Below are 24644 nucleotides of genomic sequence, written 5' to 3'. Positions count from 1 at the left end.
TAGCATGGGGAAAATTGTCAATATAGTCCCAGAAGAAAGCTAGGGTTCCAATATAGGGCTGCATCGGAAGGCTTGCTTTGTCTCGGATATCCTCAAGGTTCTGGTCAGGAATCCTTTCAGAAAAATGTCTTAAGAGGGTTAAAGTAGATAAGATGATATGGATTGTGTTGATATTTTTGACTGTATGGAAATGTATTGGTCCTACAGAGGTGAAAGCAAATATGTGAGATGAAGAAGTGAAAAGCAGTACAAACTGTATTATGATATCTCATATTCTCCAGTATTTTCCATTTCAAATGAGAGTTGGTTATATTCAGAGAGCTCAACTTTGAGCTGTATCTGCTTGAAACCACTGTAGCTTTACACAGAGCCATTGATCCATCTTTTGGGTGAAAACCATTCAAAATAACATTATTTCAAACTTTTTAGAGCATTTTATTCTCCAAAGAACATATATTCCCCCAAATGTTTAAGGTGTTTTAATGCTATTTTCTAAGGTTTAAGACTCATACTTGACCAAAAATAAACCATGTCTATGCCAAGTTGACAGTAAGGGAAAAAATCATCAAAGACCATGACGCAAAGTTCAGGTTCTGGCAGCCATGACCCTAAGGTGAGTAAGAGCTGTACAGTTGGGCATTTGTATTGGCTGAAACCTGGTCACTCTTGACAGTTGCTGGGATTCAGCAGTGGAGGATACCAGGTATGCTGCAGAGAAGATGCGGATGTGCTGCTGAACTTGGCTTTGGTCAGTGGGATGTGCTAAACTCAGTCTACACTCATCCCGGTGAGGACCTATGTGCCATTGATCGGAGCACTTATTGAAAGGATGCTGTCGTAATTACAATTGGAGCTTAGTGTAACCAAAGAAACTCAAATGAATGCCATAGCTGTATTTCACTGCTTTTCATAAGCCTTGCAATAAAAGCTAAACAGTTTTTAGTGGCTTTTACAATTACAATCCCTTCAATTTTCCAAAGGTTACAGGGCCTGAACCACACAAATCCCATTAAAGTAAGTAGTTGTGCAATATAAGTTCCTTTGAAAACATTCTTCAATGCCCATAAAATGATCAGCCGGCTGCTCTTTAGATCCGCTTGCCTGCCATGTTTTCAGCCAAAAGGCAGATGACAAGCTTTGATGTGATGGTTGGTTTCTGCTACTGAAGCTGGCGTTTTATCTTCTTGCATCAGATTTCTTCTCAAATTGATGTGACTCAGGCATACGAAACACATTTTTTTCTTCAGATTTTATTCCTAAAATATGTTTTTGCTGTACCTTTAAATTACATTTGGCTGACTGATTTTGGAATCTCAAGTGTCCCACAAGGTACAGAGCAGGAGAGCGTAAGGGCCTTTGGGAGTTAACTGGAGCCTGCACAGTGAGTGCAAACCTTAGTGAGGAGGAACCGCGGTGTGCTGCGTTCTCCTCACGCTTGAGGATGGCGCTCCTCCCTGTCTTCTCCACCCTCCCTTCAGTGCAACTTCAGCAGCCGCGAGTGAAGTTCACAGTGAATTTCAAGCTAGAGCCAAGGACAGAGCTATTGTTCTCTTTAACTTCTACTTGAAAGCGTGAGGGGTCTCCTCCCTAGAATTTACGGCTTTCTTTCCTAAAGAAGTGCTTGATAAGTATTCTGACATCCTGTTCCATAGGAAACACCATTCTCTTTAGCAGCTCTTCCCCCTGCGTGTTCCTGTTTGCTGAAATCATTCATTTATCTTAGATCTGCTTTTCTTGTAGGGAATAAAAAAGAAGGACCAGCTCCTTCATTTACGGAAGAGTCAGACCCACCCAGCTTTCTCCCATCTCTCTAAATCTGGTGGTGAACCTGTTTGAAAAAGAAACATGGTAAAAAGATTTTTTTCCTCCACAGGTAAAATTATCCAGGGACAAAAGATAATGTTAATCTAATTATTTACTATGCACTGTTAAAAATAATAATTGGAATCAGAAGTTATTCAGCCCTCCAAAACCTTACGTAAATCACCAAGGTTCTAATTTTCTGGGACTACTTCTATACCACAATACTACTATAACTCGTTCAAATTTTATTTAATGTATCAAAAGACCTTATGTCTTTTATATAGGAATACTTGAGCGCAGCGAGGTGACAAAACATTTACATAAAAAGAAATGAACCATAATTTTAAAAAAGTATTTGATTATGTACTAAAATATGTTTAGGAATTTAGATATGGAGAAATCAATATGGACTGGCATTATCAGCAAAGTTTTATAGAGAAAGTAGGATTAAGATGTGTCATAGGAGACAGAGATTTTGAACTGTGTCCTAAAATGAAAGAAAGGGAAGTACTAATATGAATGTGAGGAGAAGATGGAAGGTGAGGGTTTACTCCTGTGCTAAAGGAACCCTGCACACACTTAATTGATGAAGCAAGCACTTACAGAGGCCTTTGAAAAGTGAAATCCAAGGACGTCTGGATCAAAGTTGCTGTCCTAGATGAGAATGGTTCCATTTTTGTAATGGCTCTTCTGGCAGGAATAACAGCTTGTGATACACGTGGACCCTCTTCCTGAGACCCTCTTTATACAGCTAGTTTGGTTAAACCTACCTTTCCCATAAAATTTTTTCCTGGGGTAGTGGTTTTTTATTTATATCTGTGGTGAGTCATTGCCCCTCTCCTGCACAGGGTGTATATTGTCATTGGCACTTAAAAGTAGAGTGGAATTAGAAGTCCTGGCTTCCACACTACTATATATAAAATAGGTAACAAACAAGGACCTACTGTATAGCACAGGGAACTATACTCAATATTTTGTAATAACCTATAAGGCAAAAGAATCTGAAAAAGAATAAATATATATTCTTTTATATATTATATATATATATATATAAAATATATATCTGAATCACTTCACTGTTCACCTGAAACTAACACAACATTATAAATCAACTATACCTTAAATTAAAAAAAAAAAGAAGTCCTGGCTTCTAGCTCTGGCTCAGTCACAGCTTGTATTGTGATTTGAGGCAAATCACTTCATTCTTCTAAGCCTCATTTACCTCATCTGTAAAATAAAAGGGTTGAATTAGATAATTTCTCTGGTTTCATGGGGTGCCAATATTTTATGACTCATGAATCCAAGTGAAAATTAACCTGCTAATAAGATCATTTTTCTTATTTTTATTAGAAAGCATGGCAGTAACTGCATACTTACAATTTACTCAATCATTCATAACATACATAATCATCCATAAAATCTGTAAACACCTTGGATTTGAAACATGATTTTGATAAAAATGTATCCATGTACCCTGTGGTTATCCTGCAGTTTGGTGAATCCTACCCATTTCAGAATTCCAAAGAATTAGCTATTTCCTGATGGCCAATTGGCTGTCAGCATCCTTGGACAGCATCTTTCAAAATCAACCTTTACAGTAGCTGTTTTTATAAGAAAGATGATATTCCAGCAATGATAAAAATACACCACTTTCTCTACCCTGTATTCAACCAGAGTTCAGAATCTGATAACAGTCCTTATCCCAGGTGTTTCAAATACCCCACATTTGGAAACCCGTACGATGTTCACATTTTCTCTCATGCTGCTGATGAGATTGTACTGATCCTGTTCTGTGTTCTTGGGGGAAAACAGGGAGCTCATAGTTGGTGATTAGTGAGCAAAGACAGACGAGCCGAAGGGCTGCCGCTCAAGCTGTCTCTGTTGCCCCCTCACTGTCTCTTTCTGTTATACTTGTGCTCTGAAGGACGTTTGCCAGATACACTCCTTGGACCCCTGTTATTTGTGTGTCTTTTCTCACCTTCAACATGATCTGGACTGGTGTTTTCATTTGTTAAAAACAACAAGAACATTCACTGGGAAACTTTTGCTGGAATCATTTCAGGTCATCATAGCTATTTATTCTCTGTCATAAACTATAATTCTCCATTTCCCTTGCTCCCATGTCAGGGGAGTTGGTGGTTTATGGTGGACAGGCAGTGGAATTTGAGTGAAGAGTGGAAGATTTCAAAGAACTACTGAAAGGCTATGGAGCAGGTTGTAGTACTAACAACAAAACATAAAAAATTCTTGTTCTCCATCATAGTTTGGCAGTACAAGAAGAAATGGGCTTACCAAACAGCGTAAAGGATTTATAATTTGTGGTTATACCTGAGAAAGCATTTTCTTTGAGGAAAGAAAGCAAATCATGGGATTGGCTTAACAAGGGATTTCCTTTATATGATTAAAATAGCCTAGGGTCTAATTGATCTCAGTCTAGGGTTGGTATGGAAGCTAAATATTTTTTGCAGACTTCTGTTTAATAGGAGCATGAAATACAGGTGTGGTGCTGTCAAAAGGCCTGAATGACTGAGAGAGACCTGAAGTGCAAGACATAGAACTGTAAAAAGATTTAGAAAGAGAATGGGAGCAACAGGAATGCCTTCAAATATTCAAATAGGAAGGAGCATACAAACGCAAGGCAACAGCTGAAAGATGTATGATCCTAGGTGTTTGAACTCTAGTGTTGACATTATTATAAACTAATTTTGCTAAAACTAATTTTGCTAATAGCTAAATAGTGGTAAAATCAGGGTTGTTGGATGGAATATTCCAGGCGTTGATAGATCCCAGAAATCATGATAATTAAATTGGCTCCATTCTCAAGATGCCACTGATCTGACCTTCTTATTGAGAGTGTCACAAAACTGCCTTCAAAGCAGGGCTCCTTGTTGAGGTACCACAGTGGAAGAAACTAGAGAGGTGGTCAACTCTGAACACAGCCATAAAGCTGAGAGAATGGGTGTCAGCAGCTTCTTAGCTGGGGGAATGTGGTTGAGATCATACGGCTTTTTTTTTTTTTTCCTACAGAAACAATTTTCTAAAGACAGGAAAAGTTTCACATTTTCCCTGGACACAAATTCAACAAGCATTTACTATATCTAGGTGCTTTAACTATCAGGAAGGAATGAGCAGTCTCTCTTCTGAGCTCCAAGGGCTTCATCCTCCACTGATGAAGCAGCACTCATGAAGAAGGGGTCTCTCATCAAAAAGTCTTGGAGGCCTTAGTTAGGCACTGAGAGATCTGAGCTAGGAACTCCTAGATTTAAGCTGCACTTTGAATCCCCGCCCAAATCTGGAACATGCCCTCAGTTTGTAATACTACTACTATAGCTCAGGGGTGGGTCACTCTCCTCGGGGCATTAGAATTCATGTTAGTAATTTTTTGAGTATTTTGTGTGTTTATAGTCAGAGAGGATCAGGAGACTTTACATGTTGGAAAAAATGGCTGAGAGCTACTTTCTGTTGAATGTGGAGCTAGCAGCCACGCTCCTCTTTCTCTCCATCCTCACTCTCACTCCTCATATTTTTCTTTGAGCTGAGTGGGGAAAGTGATTGGAAGTGTGAGTTCAGTTCATCAGGCTGAGCATGTGACTTGGGCCTGAGCAGCTTGAGCTGTAAGTCTCTGAGTGCTACACGGGCTCTGCAGTGGCTTGGGCGTCAGGGTGAGGGCTTGATGGTGGTGTTAGCACAACTGGTATTCCGTGCAGCTTCACACATCCATCATTCCTGTCTGGGCTGAAGGAGGGTGGCAGGACAGGAGCACACTACTCTCTGACTGCCATGGGCAACCTGGATGATCAGCTTGCCAGGGTGCCTTTGAGGGCACTCAGAGAAAACCAAGGAGGAATCTTGACAGGTGAAAACATGGGGAAATGATTCTCCAAAGGTTCCCAAGAGCTCAAAGCCTTAGAACTCAAATTTGGAGTGAAACTGTTTCAGAGATGTTTCAGGACTGTTCTTGAGTTCTTAGAGGGTGAGTCTCAGGTCAGTGTCAGCTTTTGATGGTGTTATAGCACTAGCTCTGATCTAGGCTGAGGCCCCTGAAGCCTGCCTCAGCAACAGCATGGAGCCTTGAGCGAATACAGTTGTGAGTTACTTGCCGTTTCCAGGAAAATGCATGGTAAAACAGAGATCCTTCTAATATTGCCTAAGACAAGTGAGGTACAAAGCAATCTACTCTCCTTCCCCCATCTCCAGAGAATATGGAGAGGAGTTAAATTTTCCTTTAGCCCTCTTTGACAAAACAGGCTTCAAAAAAATTTTTTTTTTCAGCATACAAAAAATATCCCTCTGACAGTTCAGGTCTGGTCCCAGATTTAGAAGCAACAACCAAGCATGAGGACTGCTGCGGGCTCTTGGCATATGAACCTGATTGCACCAACGCCTGCATGTGCACACTGAAAGTGGCATTTGGCTATAGCACTTTGATAAGCGTGTGAGCCAAGGAAACAGTCTCATTGTAGGTACACCGTAAAGAAGTGTAAACCGGGACCTCCAACGTGACTTTTTAGCTCCTTATCATCAATTTCTTCTATTCCAGATGATCAACTGAACTCAGAGGAAAAGAAAAAGAGAAAGCAGCGGAGGAACAGGACAACCTTCAACAGCAGCCAGCTGCAGGCTTTGGAGCGTGTCTTTGAGCGGACACACTACCCGGATGCTTTTGTGCGAGAAGACCTCGCCCGCCGGGTGAACCTCACCGAGGCCAGAGTGCAGGTAACCGGAGTATTCCCCTCCTTAGAGGCACATCTCTGAAGACTGTTGAAAAACACAACTTGTAGGTTTCAGACCAGAGCCGATGCTAAAAAGAATTATAAATGGACAGCATGAGAACAGAATCCGTTTCTAATTGTGTTTCTTTTGGCAGCAGAGTATTGAAGTGAATTGAAGTGAATGCCTTTCAGTAGGGCCGAAAAGGCCTTGCTGGAGGTCTCATTCCTCCCAATGTTTCTCACCCTTCCAGATCCATGTTATAAACATTGTCCATTGGAGGATTTGACTCTGCACCCTCCCTCGTCCACATCCCAGATTTCGACTTGAGTTGTAGGGTGGCCGGAGAGATGAACTCTCTGTCCTCCATCTCAGTTTTCCTCCCCAGACTTTGGGAATAGCTAAATCTTCAGGAAAGGTATTATAAATACACACAATTATGGACATGGATGGGAGTGAGAAATGAACACACCAAAGACCTTGCCCATAGGAACTGCATTAAGAGCACATTCAAATAGATGATTTTGTGTTTCTATGAAGTAAAGAAGGATAAGGGCATGTAAGACAGGGGAAAGAGAATCACATGTGTTTCTAATATGAATGCCATGAGACATCACCTACAAGCCAGACATCTAGAAATAATACCACCTGTGATTAGGAATAATAATGATGATAATCATAACTAACACTAGTTGAGCCCTTACATGCCAACTAGTGTTTGTAGTTACATAAACTAATCTGTCTAATCCTCACAACAATTCACTGAGGTGGATAACATTATTCATCTTGCAGATGAGGAAACTGAGACTCAGAGGTTAAAGTAGTTTCCCCAATGTCACACAGCTAGGAAGTGGCTGAACTAGGATTTGAAGACAGATATGCAGATTCAGAGTTCATGATTTTAAGCACTACAGTAAATTTTAAATAAGTAAGAGTCTTCTGGCTAAATGCTTTTTCAAGCAGTGCTTTGCTGTCTTTGCTGAGAGTCAAGATTTTATTATTTTCCATATTGCCAGTGGTAGGCTGCTCTTTTTTTTTTTTTTTTTTGTGGTACGCGGGCCTCTCACTGTTGTGGCCTCTCCCATTGCGGAGCACAGGCTCCGGACGCGCAGGCTCAGCGGCCATGGCTCACGGGCCCAGCCGCTCCGTGGCATGTGGGATCTTCCCGGACCGGGGCACGAACCCGTGTCCCCTGCATCGGCAGGCGGACCCTCAACCACTGCGCCACCAGGGAAGCCCAAGTAGGCTGCTCTTTTGATAAAGAGGGGTTGTGGGCCAAATCTGTCTTGTCTTCCCGAATGAGTTATTGTTTGCATATCTGTGTTCAGTCTGGGCTTAAAGGGTTTCTTTCTGCAAATAATAACCCTCTTGATGGGGACTAGAGCTAGACTCAAAGAGTGTGGAGGGTAGGAACTGTATCTAGTACCCTATGCTATGAGAGACATTCGTTGAGTTGAGGGAGAGGGTCCTAGAGGTCCCTTCAACCTGAAGAGAGTGTGCAAGAGTTTTCCCCATGGGAAACAGGGACTTCACCTAGAAGTGTTCCCCAGGAGAAAAAAAAATGTCATTGACAAAAGGGGAAAGTTGCCTGGGCACTGTGGTGCCCCCGAGGATAGGTGAGGAGAAGGCATACGTGAGGATGCGTATGTTACTGCGTGGCAGTCTCTCAGGGCTCAGATGAGAGTGGTCCACGGGCACAAACTCAGTTCTGCTCTCTCCGTCCTGCAGTCCAAAGCAGAACTCGGAGGTCTGCCTTCCAACATCCTCTTCCCCCATGCTGCTCACCACAGTTCTCCAAACACGTTCTCTGTTTCTACTCTTAAATCTCTTCCTCTCCTTCAAAAACCCCATATGTTTTATACCCCAGGCTTGGCCTGCAGTGGCCTAATAAATAATTTTAGGCCAATAACCCACAATTCCTGAAAGTACCATTTTTGCCATGGCGATCTGAATTTTAAATAAGGAAACCTGGACACGGCAATGCTGGAAATTTTTAAAAAAATGTGAAAGAACAATTTTGGGTTGAGAGCTATTTTGGCCCCATCACAACAATGAGCAAATGATGTTCTTATATGCTGAAACTATTTTATCTTCCACCTTTTCCATCCTACTACGTTCTAATGTCTTTTAGAGCTGTGAACATTTCCCACGTGAGCAGGACAGAATTCTCCCTCCGTGACTTTATTCTTCCTCCGTGAAGTCTTACCTTTTGCCAGTGTGAACCACTCCCTCTGACTCTGGCCTTCTTTATATTTATGGCTTTTATCGCAACATGACATGTATTATATTGAGTTGTATGTGGGCCAACTTCCCCAACTAGACTGTGAAGCCCTCTTGGATGGAAGCCATATCTTATCATCTTTGCAAAATTCACTTTTTTCCCTCAAATATTTATCGAGCATCTGTTATTCGCTTGGAACTGGTTTTGGTTTGCAGGGCATAAATAATACACTGGCCTCTCTCCTTAAAGCTGTTACAGACTGGGGGCAGAGAAGACAGATGTGCATATCATACTATTATCATAGAGTAAGATGATTCCTACACTACAGGAATGTCCAAGAATGAGTGATAGACCAGAGGAGGGAATGATTAAATCTTCCTGGGGAAAAAGAGAATACATGAACATTAAGCAGCCATTCTGAGCCAAGTCTCACAACAACCTGTGAGTAGGTATAATTATCTTCATTTGATTGGGGGACAAGGAATCAGAGAAATTAAATAACTATCCAAGGACAAACCTTTAAAGTCATGGAGCCAGTGTTTTTATCCAACTCTGTTAGACTTTAAAGTTATGTTCTTTCCACTACAACATTTCACAAAGAAGGTGATATTAAAGTTAAATCTTAAAAAACATGTCCTTGGCATGTGGACAAAAGGGAAGAATATCACAGGCAGAGAGAACATTCAGTGTGAATACACGTAGGTGGGAAAATAACCAAATATATTTGGGAGCCTTAAGCCCAGGTAGGATTGGAAATGATGAAGGGCCAGTGCATGAGATTCAAGTGATACAGGATGTGGCTGACTTGGTGGACAGTGTGCTAATTCTTGAACAGTCTTTGTTCTATGGTAATACATTTTGATTTTAATCTGTGGGTGATGGAGAGTCAGAGGATGATATAAAGCTAAAGCGAAGCCCTGATACAATTATATTTGCATTTAAAACGATAACTCTAATAGCAATATGAAGGACACATTAGAAACAAAAGAGGTGAAGCCAGAAAAGATTCTGCCTCTACTGATTTGCACCCTGGTCTTCCATGGGGCACCAATCACATGGTATTTTATGTGAATGTTACCAACTAGAACTGTGAAATTGTCCCACTCCTCACCATAGGATTTCTTTCTCCCACACCTGGTCATGCGTTTCCATAATTGCACTTAAAATTCTTGTAATTTTTCAAATTTACATGTCTATCTTCTTTTAATAGATTGTGAGCTGCTTATGAGCAGAGAATAAGTCTCACCTCTCCATTCCCGGTATTTAGGCCAGGGTCTAGAACACAGTCGCCATAAAGACTTCTTGAATGAGTAAATGAATGAATAAAATACCACGGCAGTCTGGAAGAGTTGTAGTATCATGAGTCAGATGTTCTTAAGCTCAAAAACTCAGCCATTTATTACTTGTGAGAACTTTAACAGATTACTTAATCTCATTGAAACGGTTTCCTCAACTCTGAAATAGAAATAATAACACCTAATTGTGGAATTGTCATGATAACTAGAAATAATGTAGGTAATGTGCTTATATAAGTTCCTAGCCCTGATAGCACTTAATAAGTGGTAGGTTTATTATTAGCTGTAGTCGATGATATCAGTACTGCCCATTTCCTTGGAACCCTACAATTAAATATACTCCAGCCAACTTCCGATTTTCAGTATCTGCATTTCTGTTTCACAAGTTTCTTTCTAGAACTTTGGGAGACACGCCAGAGGTGTTGGAACATTTATGATCAATGACTGACAGGAGCCAGTGTACAAATCCACAATTCTCTCACCCCTCCAGTGGGAGGTGTGTGCCCTGCATCAGTCCTTAGAGCACCTTAAGGACTGAGCTCCCACAGAGGAAGCTGGTTCAGTAGCACAGTTAGAGGTTGCTTTTCTTCTGTTACTTCCTCCCTCTCTTACTGATATTCCTTGCACCTCCCAGATAAACTATTTGCTTCTTAAATCCTTGTCGTGGGGTCTACTTTTGGGAAAATGGAGAGTTTTCTTTCCATATCCAATAAGTATTATGAAAGCAGTTGAAGTTTTTGCCTTTTGAAGAACTTTGAAAAAACTTTTAAAATGCCATTGTATCTGTGCAGAAATCTAACGAGATTTTTCTGTTTTTGAAAAAACTTTTAAGGTGCCATTGTATCTGTGCAGAAGTTTAACGAGATTTTTCTTTTTTTATTACAATTACAACAAGGAATATAATCCATATTTTGCTGTCACGTGGGTTAGTCATGGATCGCATCTCCGGTGGCTTGATTATTGGAAGTACCTCATGGTCCTGTTCTAATAGTCTTTGTGCTTAAGAGCCCTGGAACATGGCCCACCAGGGAAGGATTATGGCATGTTTTCTGTTGTTCTGGGAAGAATTCCATACTTAGCCTAGATCTTCCATGGGAAGGTATTGCATGGTAAAAATCAACCAGGACTTTATTCATGGAACCTCTTCTTTGTTTTTTTCTCTCCCTCCTCATGCTCTTCTCTCCTCCCGACAATCTTCCAGGTGTGGTTTCAGAACCGAAGAGCCAAATTCCGCAGGAATGAGAGAGCCATGCTGGCCAATAAAAACGCTTCCCTCCTCAAATCCTACTCAGGAGATGTGACTGCTGTGGAGCAGCCCATCGTACCTCGTCCTGCCCCAAGACCCACTGATTATCTCTCCTGGGGGACGGCCTCTCCGTACAGGTGAATGACTGGCCCACTCTCCCTTGCTCCGCTTCCACACGTTTCTCAGCGGTTGGTCACGTTTAAAGCTGCTTGTGCAGCTGGCTGACATTTCTTACTGGGTTAACCTCTTCAGAGACATTCAACTTGCTGACATCCCCAGATTTTCACAGGAGATTACTAGTTGCCCCAGGAGCAGGGTTTGGGGCAGAAGAGAGAGGGGCAGGCCATCAGCAATCTCCTCTTGGACTCAGGAACTCTTGCAAAGGTTTCAAAGATGGGGAAGAATCTCAAAGAAAAGATCATTAAGCTATGCCCAGAGTCCCTCTTGTAATCATTCTGGAACAACACTTCACTCCATTTCCAAATCTGATAGATTGGTTTGATTATATGCAAGTAGGAATTTAACATGTAAGGCTCTAAGTGTAGGACCAAAGGCAAACTTCACAATAAAACTGATTTTGAATGAAAAGAAAAGAAGTAAGGAAGGGAAAAAAGAAGGAGAGAGACAGAGAAAGACAGAGAGAGAGAGAAGGGGAAAAAACCCAAGATCATTCAGATAACTTTCATGGCCCCATAGTTCTTTGTTAGTAGGTGGGGATGTCTTATGATCCAAGATGCCTTCCTAATCTATTGCTAATTCTTGTCTACTTATCTGAAGTTCTTTGAGGGGTTAGTTTGTGTGTGTGTTTTTTTTTTAAATATATAAAAACAATGTATAATTTACACTAAATTTTTATATTTAAAAGGTGAAAAATATTAAGGAAGCAAATAACAGAGTATTATTTCAATGGCTTGGAAAGGCTTTTAACCTCCATTTATTATGCTGTCCAGAAAATACAGATTAACGCTAGAGGGAAGCTGAGACACATGTGCCTAATGCATTGTCATCAGTCTAAAGTGTCTCTATTTGAACCTAAACCTGAGTATTCTTAGAAACCAGATCAAGGCTATGTGTTCTCTGGCTGATTGCAGTGGAGGAGGAAGTATTTACAAATTCATTTATTATGCTTCTGTTTACCTTTTTATTGCTAAGGTTAATTAAAAGTTTAAAGAGAGGTTTTAAAGTAATTATAAGATTATCTCCCAGTTGATGCTGAGCTACTGATGTGAAACGTAACATTAGTGACATGCAAATACTTTCAAAAGTTGATCACTCTAATCAAAGCAAAAAACCTCAACTAAATATTCTCTCTGTTCCAAATCAGTTCCTTGAAAGAAACAGCATAAATGGATTTGAAAATTTCTTTTAAATTCCCCATTGTGAAATTAGCCTGAATTGCTTTGGTCTTAGTACATGGAGATTCTATGCATAGGAAACTGGAAATTTCTATTGCTCTCAGACATAGTATGCTTTGCTGATTTCAAAAGATTAGTCCTATCTGTGTGTCCTATTTAAAATTTAGACTCCTCTCCCATAGGATTTACTAAAAACATATTTTGAAGACCATCGTGAAATCATATATTCTTTAATATTTTAAAAAAGTGGAAGACTGCTTTGTTTTTCAGATAAATATTGCTAGTTCATAGACTCATTAAATGGCTTGGGAAATGGATGTGGATCAGAGCTTGATGTTTCAAGGTCTCTGGTTTGAATTTGGTCACAACCAGGAAGTTCAGCTCCTTTTTCTTCCTGGATCCTAGTGAGGAAGTTTTCATACCAGCTGTAATAACCCAGATGGCTGTCACGTGGTCCTTACCAGTGAGAGGCGGAGGGCAGTACACTGCATGAGTGGGGATGAAATCGTCCCTGACTTAATGGCTAGATTACCTGGACCTCAGCAGAAGTTCAAATCCTGTGCCTGCATTATACATACTATGTATATGGGCATCTAATTGAAATTATTATGCAATTTATGTGTGCTATTTGGGGAAGTGTTCTATTTTATTTTGAATGAGTATGTAGAAATACTAGATACACTTTAAAAAAAACACTCATAATTCCACCATCTTGAGATAATTAGTGTTTATTTTTGCAATTAGAGTTCAGTATTTCATATAGTATAGACTTAGTATAAATACTATTTTGTATTCTGCTCCTTTCACTTAAAAATCATATAACCTAGTACTTCTTACTCAATTCATGGTATACTTTTATATCATTTCTCTCTTAGACACAGTTTGTAAAAAATAATTAAAAATTTCATAGAATCTGATTGTTCATATTCTGTATGAAGAATTAATTCATCTCCAGATTTAAGTAGAAAAATGATGGTTTAAGCAGTCATTTAAGCAATAGTAATGTTTTTTGACCCAATGTTGACTGAAGTGTTTATATTTTGATTAATTTCTAAAAGTGGCACAAAGCTATTTTGTTTCTTAGAGATTTTTCTGCTATGTTTAGAACCAAAATACATTATGATTTCACATTTTGAAGCTTGGTAGGAAATATAAGTCTTGTTAAGGAAATATAAAAGAAAACCAAGTGATGAAAAGCAGAGGAAATGATAGACCTTTTGTGTTATGGAAAATTAACTTGCTATTTCTGTTGGTACTATTATGTCAAATTAGTTATCTCACATGTGACATTCATTAAAAGGCATTTCTCTTGGTTAATCCTTGGACGCACCTGTGTGGCAGCTCTGTCCTTGATCTGGTTCCAAAGAACAGACCCAACACCTGCCCAAGTTTAAGCCTTCAGCAAGCAGAATTAGAGCGAGGGCTCATGATCCCTGTTTCTGTCCAAAGTATTAGGCCACATAACCATATTTTCATTCAAATTAAATCTTACACGATACTGAAAATAGTAAATAGTATAAGACTAGGAAACTACGTAAACATGCCTGTTTGATTCAGGGTTTGTCTCAGATCTGTGAAGCATGCCTGCGACTGAGGTCCACCTTCTGGGGTGTGTGGGTAACCCCTGGGATGAGTGAGGCAGCTTGGTCATGCAACCCAGGGACAGCGGAGCAGACAGTTTTGCCAAAGAGGACAGTTTGCTCACTTCCACAGCAAACTGTGGAAGACAGGAGGAAAGCAAGACTCAAAGCAGAGAGCATGCGTATGGTCAGAATTATGGGATGGGAAACAGCCAACATATTTTTTTCTGGGTGTCTTTTATATCTAGAGTGGTGGCTGTATAATTTATCATCCAAACTGGGACACTTTTCAAGTAAAAGGGGAGTGCTATTCATAATGACACTAGGACAACAGGCATAAACTGGGATTGTCCCTGGCAAACTGAGACTTATGGTTCACTCTATTTATAGCATGTCATGACCTCCTTCATTCCCTCGAGGGTGTTAGAGGTGATGATATCAGGTAGGAAACTGAGTCACCAGAAGGAACAAAGCATTCCTTAACAGGACACTACTGTCCTGGGAGGTGTCTTCTTTATCTACGCCTAGACAGTTGAAAGAAGCTTGTCTTTGGCACACGTGCTCACTGCTTAGCTAAGAACTGTTTCCTTATGCAAATGAAAGCACACACAAGCACTAGAGTTATTTAAGACTCATTAGCTTGTACTGCTTTGCCTTTCGGGTGGCAGTGATTTACCAAGTCCTGGACTTTTGACTGTTGTTTTAGATGAAGTAGTTAAGAAACCTTTCTGCAGAGACGTCCCTTCCTATGAAAGATAGATAAAGAATGGCCTAGCTCTGCAGTGTTGGTCTGGAGTGCCATTTCCAGAGGGAGGGCTGGGCTTCAAAGAAAACTAATGACAAGTGAAAGAGAGGCCAGCGATCCTTATCCACAATTTCCCTCCCCCCACCTTCTCCTCCTCCCCTCATTTGATCGTGGTCACGGTGCTGCCTGACATCTGCTGAACGCATTTGGCTCATTTCTCCCTTTCACACTTTCAAAAATAGATCCTCGTCCCTCCCAAGATGTTGTTTACACGAGGGGCTTCATAACGGATTCTAACGGAAGACACTGAAAAGGTAACTTGTCAGAGGGGGAAGAGGGCGGCTGCTGGGGGTAGGGTTTAAATGGGAATTAAGTATATTCAAGAAAGTGGGGCTTACCAGTCCTAGAAATGAAAGCAGTGAGGTCCTCAAGTGGGGAACACCATTGGAAACCAAAACTGCAAGAAAATATGTCCATAGAGTTAAGGGTAGTCTGATAGCCTAGAGCACGGCTCTGCAAAGATTACTGGGCGTATGAATCACCTGGAATCACGGTACGATGCAGAATGAGATTCAGTAAGTCTGGGGCAGGACCTGGGAAATGTACCTCTAACTTGCTCCCATGTGATGCCCATGCTGTTGACACTTGGTACATACTTTGAATAGTGAGGTTTTAGAGGAGATGGGACAGAGGTCAGAAGAACTATGTTCTTGTCCTGGCTCTTGTTGTTCTTCAGGCCAGTTGGGTCGTGAATCTACGTAACCTTGTATCTAAGCTTGAGCTAGTAATAGTTTCCCTCTTATATATCACACAGGGGCATTTGGAACCTACGTTAAGCAATGTGCATTTCAAAAAGAGAAACAAAAATCATTGAGACAACAGAAAGATGCAAGTCTTCATATATAAAACATTTCTAGAAAGAAAAGTTTAAAATGGTGGAAGCATCACTGAACATGCAGTGCAAACTGAAGGCTTAGTAATGAAATATGGCCCAAATGTGTCCACTTTAAGAGCTAAATGTACATTTAAAAAAATCAACTTCTGAGTTTTAAAAACAGAAGTTGGAAATGATTATTTAAATCACGAAAAGATCATTTCCAAAAGGATTTATCGGGTCTCTCTTTAAAAGTAAATTTTCCCTAGGAAAACTCATATTGAATTTTCTTAGATGAAGCGAGTATACCTCTGCTGTTCTTGCATTGACAAAAGAACAAACCAAAGAGATGATCTCCAACCTCTACACGTCACTGACAGAGTCATGAAAACCTCAAGCTCTACAGCCTTTCGAAAAATCCCAAGCTGGGAAGCCTTAGGATCTCAGGAAGACACATAGACTTCTTGGGCTGACAGATCTGTCTTTGGGGTGAAATTTTCCATAGCTTGTCATCATTTGTCCAAAAGGGCCAAATAGAAAACAAAGTTAGAGTTGAAAACTGAGTCAGGTAGTATTTTTCCCCCAGCTCTCCTCAATTGTTTCGTGATTTGTGGGATTTACACTCCAGGTGATTAGAAAGCAGAGGGGGAGACGGTCATAAGTTTCCTGGCTTTAAAACCATACCATGTATAGTATTTTCCATACTTCCTTGGTGTTTGGCAGTCATTTTAACACACTATCCCTCACGACAACCTCTCAAGGTAGGTTGAAATTATCAAAAATGATTTGTCCCCAGTGAAAACAGAACTCTAACCCTGCTGGTGGTTAGCATTCTGCTGTCTGTGGCTGGGCTCCAACTGTTAGGAATCTCCAAATAAGGAGAGGGAAAAATTTCAAGCTTACTTAAATGTGTCAGCTCTGAGCAAGTCCCAGAGCAGATTTGCTGAATCAACAGATAGGATACAAGTATTTCTTTTTCATCTCTAATTCCTCAATGCCCTGTACACGGCAATGTCGTTTCTTGGTCACAGACACAGAGAATTTTACATTCTTCAAAACTAAATAGAAATATTGCTTTGGCCAAACCCTATAAGCCCAGTCTTAGTACTCATCTCATGTCTGCATCCTGTTAGAGGAATAGGCAGAAGGCAAGACCAATGGGCAGGATCTCTACGTGTTGGAAAGCAGGCTCTTGGTGTTATCATGTGCTTAATAAATTACCTAGTTTCAACCTCATCTTTTTAGCCCAGGAAGCTTAATCCTGTTTAGGAAGGAGAGGTCATTTTACATGGTGCGAATGGCCCCATTAATTTGGTTGAAAACAGCTTATTAACCTCACTGGTTTCTGTCTTGTGAGAAAACATTTCAGGGTTCTCGTTCTTTTCCTAACACAGAGCTTTAGAAGTTTTGGTGACATGGAAAACAGGTGGTCATGAACAATCTTTCAGATTGACAGCCACTCAAGGCTCTCTTGCATCTGTTGTCACTTTTGGAAGTGGGTCCTCTCCATCATACTTCTAATGCCTTTTTAAAGCATGACTAAGCTGCTCTTGGATTAATTTTGTCTTTTCTGACCTGTAACACGTCTTGCTTATTACTGGTATGTCAAAGGACTGGTCCCTACTTGCCTAAATGGTAGTTTTAGTTTAAGTTGAGAAACTAGATTCATGTCAAACTACTGGAGGGAAGACATACTCGTTTTCTTTAGTGTGTGCACACAATATCCCTTTAGCCTCTACCTATAAAGTTATGTACTCTAAATGTTTGTTTAGAGGCTGTGAATTAAGATGGTCTCTGTTCTTTTATCCTATTTCTTATGGCTATGCGATGCTGAAATAAGTTAGACCGATTTTTGAAAGTTTATAGCTTTCCTAAACGTTTATAGAGTGAAAAGCTTATCACTTATCAAGTGTATAGGATATTGCAAAACTCATTCATTAATATCAACTGCTTTTTTATTCTCACATCCCTCTAACTTGAGAGCTACATATGAGTCATTGTCATGGTCTCGCTAACACAGTGGTGTCCTTTAACAGCACCACAGTACAATTAGACAAGGGTGTTGTTCTCAACTCTGCAAACACAGGTTGCTATTTAAGGAAGAACGTCTCAGTGAAAATCCAATCTCCTGTGTAAAATATAACCCTAATTTCATTAATTTGGTTTTGAGATGGGAAGTGGATCAACATTCATCTCATCTGGGATATTAACATCTGGCCTGCGTTAGAAAATCTCAGTGTTTCCAAGATATGTGTTACCATACCAAGTCTTCAGACTAGAAAACCAGATGATACTAGCAAATTATGAAGTAACTGCAGCAAAATGGTTATATAATAGATAAAATTGAAATCGCAAATACAGTAGACATTTCTAGAAAACAGTAACAGCATCTTCAGTAAACTAATTCTCCATGGTTCTAATTCCCTTTGTCTGCTAAGGAAAGTGGCCACACCTTTGATCATCACAAAAAGAGAGAATCTCTATTAAATAGGACTTTGCTTGTCCAGGATCTCAAAGGAGGGAAAACATATCCCCCGAGAAATTGGGCCAAATATGTAAAAGCACAATACTCTATGACAATCTACAGTTTGCCATCAGAGAATTTTTGTTTTCTTTCTGCTCTCTCATGAAGTTTTAGCCTCCTGTTTTCAGAAGCCATTTAATTTTATTCTCAGTACTTAAATAATACAGATAACTCAAAATCTCAGCTTCTTTCCTATGCATTTAAAATTATACTATGTACCATCTTTAGGACTTAATTCTCTCACAGAAATCTGGCTGAGAAAGGCTGATTTGGTTGATGTCATAATCTATAACTTAGGTACATTTTCCAAATCCAATTATCTTTTTTCTCAGCTACTTAGATCTTTTATTTCTTTGAAATCTTAGATTTCAGTATATCCTAGAAATTTCTTGAGTATGGGATTTATGGATTTGCATATATTTCTGGTAGGGTCTTGAATGGAAGCATGTAATTCATACAGAACTTAAATGATAATATGTATAAGGGTTTTGAAAATAAATGAGACTTCTTGGTATATTGTAACAAAGAAAAAAACTTGTCCCATTTTAACAGGTTGTTCTGACTATTTATCTCACTCCTAATTGAAACCTACATGAATTGGGACTCTTTCTGTCTTTGTCTTTTGGTAGACAGTAGTAGAAGTAATAGTCTATTCTATAAGTCTAACCTGCACCAATATTTGTTCACTTTTTACTGTTAAAAGCTATTTATGGTGGATTAAGAATATGCAATCATCAGTCTTGCCTTTGTCATGTCCCTTTTGATTTGGCACATTTGATTAAGATAGCAAAATTAACGGGAAGGACTGGTTCCTTAAAATAAAAGCATGTCGGTAAAAGATTTTTAGAAATCATTACTCACAGCAGGATGACAGAGATCACTGATATTGAGCAGTAATCAGTTTAATCATACAATATCTAGATATTTGCCAGTTACTTATCTATTCATTAAATACTTTCTTGAATGCCAAATATGTGCTAGATATGGTGGTAGTTCTATCTGGGGACACGGTGGTGAACAAGGCAGATGTGGTATCTCATCTATGGGGCTTATAGTATGAGGAATTAAAATAAGTCCTAAAAGGAAAAGTACAGGGTGCTATAGATAAATCTAACTTTGTGTAGACAGTTAAGATCATGCACCCAGAGATGAGTAAGAGTGAAACACACAACAATGAAACAGAAGAGTGTAGGGTTATTTTGGAACCCTTCTGAGTCTTCCCCCTGCCATAGGACACAACCATAGACACTCACACTCATACACATACCAGTGTTTATAAGGGTCTTAAATTAAGGATTATATTTCTGGAAAGACCTAATTATACTTTTTAACCCGATTTTCCTGGGTTAATTGCTCGTAACTGAGCTGATATAGGCTATTGTGAGTCTTGACTCTAAGTCTTGACGTAAATCTTGACTATGTGGTGTCCCAAATAAGTATTAATGATACAGTCTCTCTCTTTGTAGAGTAGCTTTAGTTTTTTCTTTCTGGTCTGTCACTTGATCCCCAGAACCACAAACTCCTGTGTGGCTGACAAAATTGCATAGGAATGCAGGCACCAGAAGAGCACATGTCATTCCATTTATAAGTCTATCTCATTTCAGCCCTCAGTTGAAAGGTATTTTGTTAATCTTAGAAACAACTAGGAACATTTTCATTGAATTAAAATGAGTTCCCTTATAGCTGTTTAGTATCAAGTAATGTATAATTTGCATCCAAGTCTAAGAAACCTTTACTTTTCCTTTAAAAGAAATTCATGGATACAATTAACAGAAAACCACCAATTACAAATTTCTGCCCAGTGGTATTCCTAGGTCTTAATTACAGTCTCTCACAATGAAAAACAACTTTGGGTTTTTCTCAGCAATAAGAACAGTCAGAAACAGTTACCTCTGAGGTCAGGAATACTGGAGCATTTGCTAGTTTATCTAAGAGATTTAAACATTTCCAAAATAACTGACCCAAAAGACAGTGTAAGCTGCTCAAGTACTTTTGAATAAGTTATAAAATCAAGGCCAATTGGAGTGGAAACCTCTTGATTTGGCAGTGCTTGGTACTATCAACCAGTGGATCAACAAAGGCAGAGAAGTCATCTTAGATTATTTAACTGGTTCTCCAAGTACACTATTTAATATGGTATTCAGTGATTATCTAAAATACGTTAGGATTAATGTCAGCTACCTAGAATGAGGAATGAAAAATGCCCTGTAGTTTCTTTTCAAATGCCTCCTTCTCTTCCTCCTCACTCCCACAAGCTGGTGATGTAGGCAGGACAAGATTAAACACTGTTTTAACTGGTCAACTGATGAAACACCTGTTATCCACCATAAGCAGCTTTCTTCTCTCACCCCAGAAATAAATCATTACTCACTGTATCCAACACAGAAAATACTTTTCCCCTCGTCTTGTTCCACGCTCCACTGCTTTTCCCTGCCCTTCAAAACACTGCCACCCTTTTCCAAGGGCCTTAGACTAATGGAATCTGGGGCTGTAAGGGACCTCAGAGGTCATGTAGTCCAACCCACCTGCCCCTACCTGCCCCCATCCTGAGACTTGTACCCATCTGGGGCACAGACTTGCAGCTTTATGAAACTAATGCCTGTTATTCTCCCTGCTCTCTCCTTTGTCCCTACAGCGCCATGGCTACTTATTCTGCCACATGTGCCAACAATAGCCCTGCACAGGGCATCAACATGGCCAACAGCATTGCCAACCTGAGACTGAAGGCCAAGGAATATAGTTTACAGAGGAACCAGGTGCCAACAGTCAACTGAGGAAAAAAATAATTAAACAGGCCTAAGAAGAAATCAAAAACCATAAGACACCTATCCTGCTCTGTCATTTCTACATCTGCTGGAAAAAAATAAAAACAAACAAACAAACACAGAAATAAACTATTGGGACCATGGCAGAGAAAAGCAGGAGAGGAGCAAAATGAAAATTAGTTAACAAATGTTCCTCCTCCCTCTGGGATACCACCACCACTTGTTTCTGTGTGTGTTAATTTTGTTTTTCCTTCTATTCATATGCTTTGCTTGATATACTCTGAGCTTCTTCAGTTAAGTTCAGCCCACCCACCCCCATGATTGTATGGGTTTTAAAAGAATCTACAGCAGCCAAAGAAACCATATATGTATATATATTCAGAATAATTGCCTATAGTCTCCTCATTGACCTGTTTGAACCTCAGTGTCTTACACTATCCTTCTTCCTAGTTCTCTGTACAGAAGCTCTAGGAACTTCGGAAAAGCCAAAGTCTTTCTGAAGAATCTGTGCCAGACATAATTCCCTTTCTCATTGTCTCCATCTCTGTTGGTCATGGTAAGCTTGTTCCATCAGCTACTGGAAAGAAAAAGCAATTGTATACAACATCTGGTCACTGGCCTGTCTGATCCAGTGTGATTGGCTATGTCTGGCTAATTCTAAGCTCTAAGTTCTAGATCTAAGCTCTAGATTTAAGCTCTAAACTATAGAGGATAATATTACCATCACTACCGCCCCTCACCCCTATCCAATCAATCAGCCATCCTAAGTTAAAGATATTTGTTGTTTCTTGAATGATTTGCTGTCATAGGCTATTTGATAGAAGATACATTTTTCACTCGAGAGAGGGAGAGACATTTCTCTAGGAAAACAAAGACTAAGTTGTGAAAGGCATGGCCTATATCTCTTTGGTGCCTTAAGGGTAGTCAGATGCACACTTATATATATACTGTATATATTTATATATTATATATATATAAAATATTCTTGCAAGCTTGAGTTTGCAGTTTCTCAAACACTACAAAGAGCATATTTCACACCATCACCAGTGTCTTTATTTCTACGGTGATAAGACTTTTTATTAGGGATCTCATTTCCTTTCTTTCTCTACACAAAATTCTCATTACGGCCACAGAGCAATTGATAGGGCAGCTGTTTGAAAACAGGTCTAATTTTCACATTAGGGTTTTAAATAAATTAGAAACTATTTGAGGCTATGAAAATGTCCTTGAGTTTGGCACCTGAACTCTGGTGGAATGCTGATACATTCTGATCTATCACGTGAATTACACTTAGAAGAGGGAAAGCCGTTTCGTCATCTGTCCTTTTTCCACTCAACAGAAATCTGAAAGATACGCCTTTAAGTGGAATACTTAAAGGTTTATCTAAATTCTAAAAATTTAAAAGGCAATTGTGGGCTATTTTTGTCTTCTAATATATTGAAATAAAGTTTCGTGTCTAGGGCTGGGAGCCAGGACTGACCTTTTCTTTGTTTCTTTCTCTTTGTTTCCACCCGTGCTTTTGTAACTTGTCAGGTAAACTTGACCAAACCATGTTACCATGCTGTGCCTTGGTTTACCTTTTTTGTAAAATGGGTTTAACAATACTTACCTACCTCACAGGGGTGTTGTGAGGCTCTAATCATTTGCTTTTTCATTCTTTCCTGTATTCTCTGTACGTCCAGCGCTTTGTAGCCATGGGAGGAAAGGGAATATAAAAGTATACCATGTTAATAGAAGGCTGCTGTACCCAGAAGCCTTGTTTTCTAGCAAGGAAATGCTACCTTGCTGTAAATACTTATAACCTTGTATTTGGAAATGAGAAATAGGTTTATATTTGCAGACCGCTCAAAAAATCACATCATTTGACCAAAGAATAATTTAAGACACACAGAACAGACATATCTTTGACTTACGTTTTCATCCTGACCAACTTGGATTTCTAATAATTTTTATCAGTAATTTGAAAAGGTTTAGATTGATTTTGGCCAAATATGCCAACTCTGAGTGACAGGCAAGGATTTGGGATTTAAGATGCACTTTTAGTACAGATTTTTTATTTTCCCTGGCATATCAGATTAAGCTAATGGTGGTATTTTTTCAGTCAAACAGCCACCAATCTGAAAATATATTTCCTATGTTGATTTTGAACTTCTTTTATTAAGAAGGAAGCCCATCTTATGCATTTTGCTTTCATCAGCTGATTCTCTCTTAACATACTATTAAAACATTTCTTACTGAATGGTTTATGTAGGCTGGCTGAACAACACACATTACTTGCTTCCTAAAGTATTCTTCAACTAATTCTTTTGTCCCACTAGTTGCTGCAGATTATCAAGTTTCAAAGGAACAGTGTATCCTAGCAGATTAAAACGTTCTTTGTGAAATGAGTGCAGTCCAAGAAATTGGTGAACTTTTGGAGTTTGGGGAGAACAGCTAAAAAAGGATTTGGGTTATATAGTGCAGGGAAGAGACATCATAGGTGAAAAGATTTTGCTAAAAAGGGGGAAATCTTAGAAGAGGGAGTAAAGAGATAGAGGATCATGTAAAACAAGGTCATTTGAAACTTGCATCCTGACATTCATTTCCAGTGGTGAAGAGAAAAGCCTGAACCCATAACCCCAGTGCTGGATGAAATTAGGCAATTTTACCCAACACCTGGGCAAGTGCTGTCCAGGAATATCATAGAGTAACCAATGCTGTCTGCCACAGGAGCTTTTATTGCTAGTGAATCAATACCACAGACACCTATTATGTAAGCATCTGATGGAGACATGTACACAGGGTACAAGCACTCAATTTTGTTCATTCGTTATTGATTAAAAAAATAGAAGTTTGATATGTGATTTGGAGGAGTAGCCTTCTGGCTCCTAAACCAGGTGTCAACAGAGGGCCTCAGGGACACAAAATTCAAAGGCATATCCCTGTTCCTTATCATCTATACCCAGATAACAGATGAATACATACAAACTATCTGTCTGTGTCCCCAGTCCCCCCCCACCACCAAAATAAGGCGCTGATTTGTAGGGTACTTGGCAGTTTAAATCAAGCAGGAAGAAGTGACCGGATAAAAAAGGGAATGACATTTAGGGTATAAAGATCTCATAAGAAATGTAATATGTAAATTATATCTTGCTTTATGATGTAAAATATACATTGTTTGCGCTAGAATAGAAATGATTCCTTTTCAATAAAAAGAAAGAAGGATACTACTATGCTGAGTCTGCTGGTTCTTTTCTCTTTGACCTTCAAAAACACATCTGCTAAGATCTAAGATTGCACTCAGAAAAGAGTGAAGGTAAGAGGGATTTATGAACAAGAGAACTTTTATCAGAGTGTAATAATATTTTCTAAAAAAGGGAAATAATCTATTGTTCTCACAAACAAAGACAAATGGTGGGAGAAAGAGGGGACTTTTTTTTAGTATAATGGATAAGTGTAAAGTGGATCTTTTAGGAGAGTTTTGCTATTTTTCATCCACATCTTTAGTATCCACAATAACAGATATCATTAGACAAAACAGATTTTA

At 39.4% G+C, this 24644-nt stretch overlaps 1 protein-coding gene across 2 annotated transcripts in view; it reads left to right on the top strand.

The window, feature by feature from the left end:
• Positions 1-24327, top strand: part of PRRX1 (paired related homeobox 1) — a 74596-nt gene extending 50269 nt beyond the window's left edge. The window contains exons 2-5 of one of the 2 annotated variants that reach the window (XM_004269749.4): positions 6344-6519; positions 11231-11412; positions 15198-15269; positions 20989-21126. In XM_004269749.4, coding sequence (XP_004269797.1) covers positions 6344-6519; positions 11231-11412; positions 15198-15252 — 413 coding nt within the window. In that variant the 3' untranslated portion in view covers positions 15253-15269; positions 20989-21126. Of the gene's footprint in view, positions 1-6343; positions 6520-11230; positions 11413-15197; positions 15270-20988 lie in introns of both variants that reach the window. The other variant, XM_004269748.3, reaches the window with a different exon arrangement.
• Positions 24328-24644: the final 317 nt, after the last annotated feature.

The sequence above is a fragment of the Orcinus orca genome, chromosome 1 (assembly GCF_937001465.1).
Source record: "Orcinus orca chromosome 1, mOrcOrc1.1, whole genome shotgun sequence".
Classification (NCBI taxonomy): domain Eukaryota; kingdom Metazoa; phylum Chordata; class Mammalia; order Artiodactyla; family Delphinidae; genus Orcinus; species Orcinus orca.
This window is presented reverse-complemented; position numbering and strand designations above follow the sequence as displayed.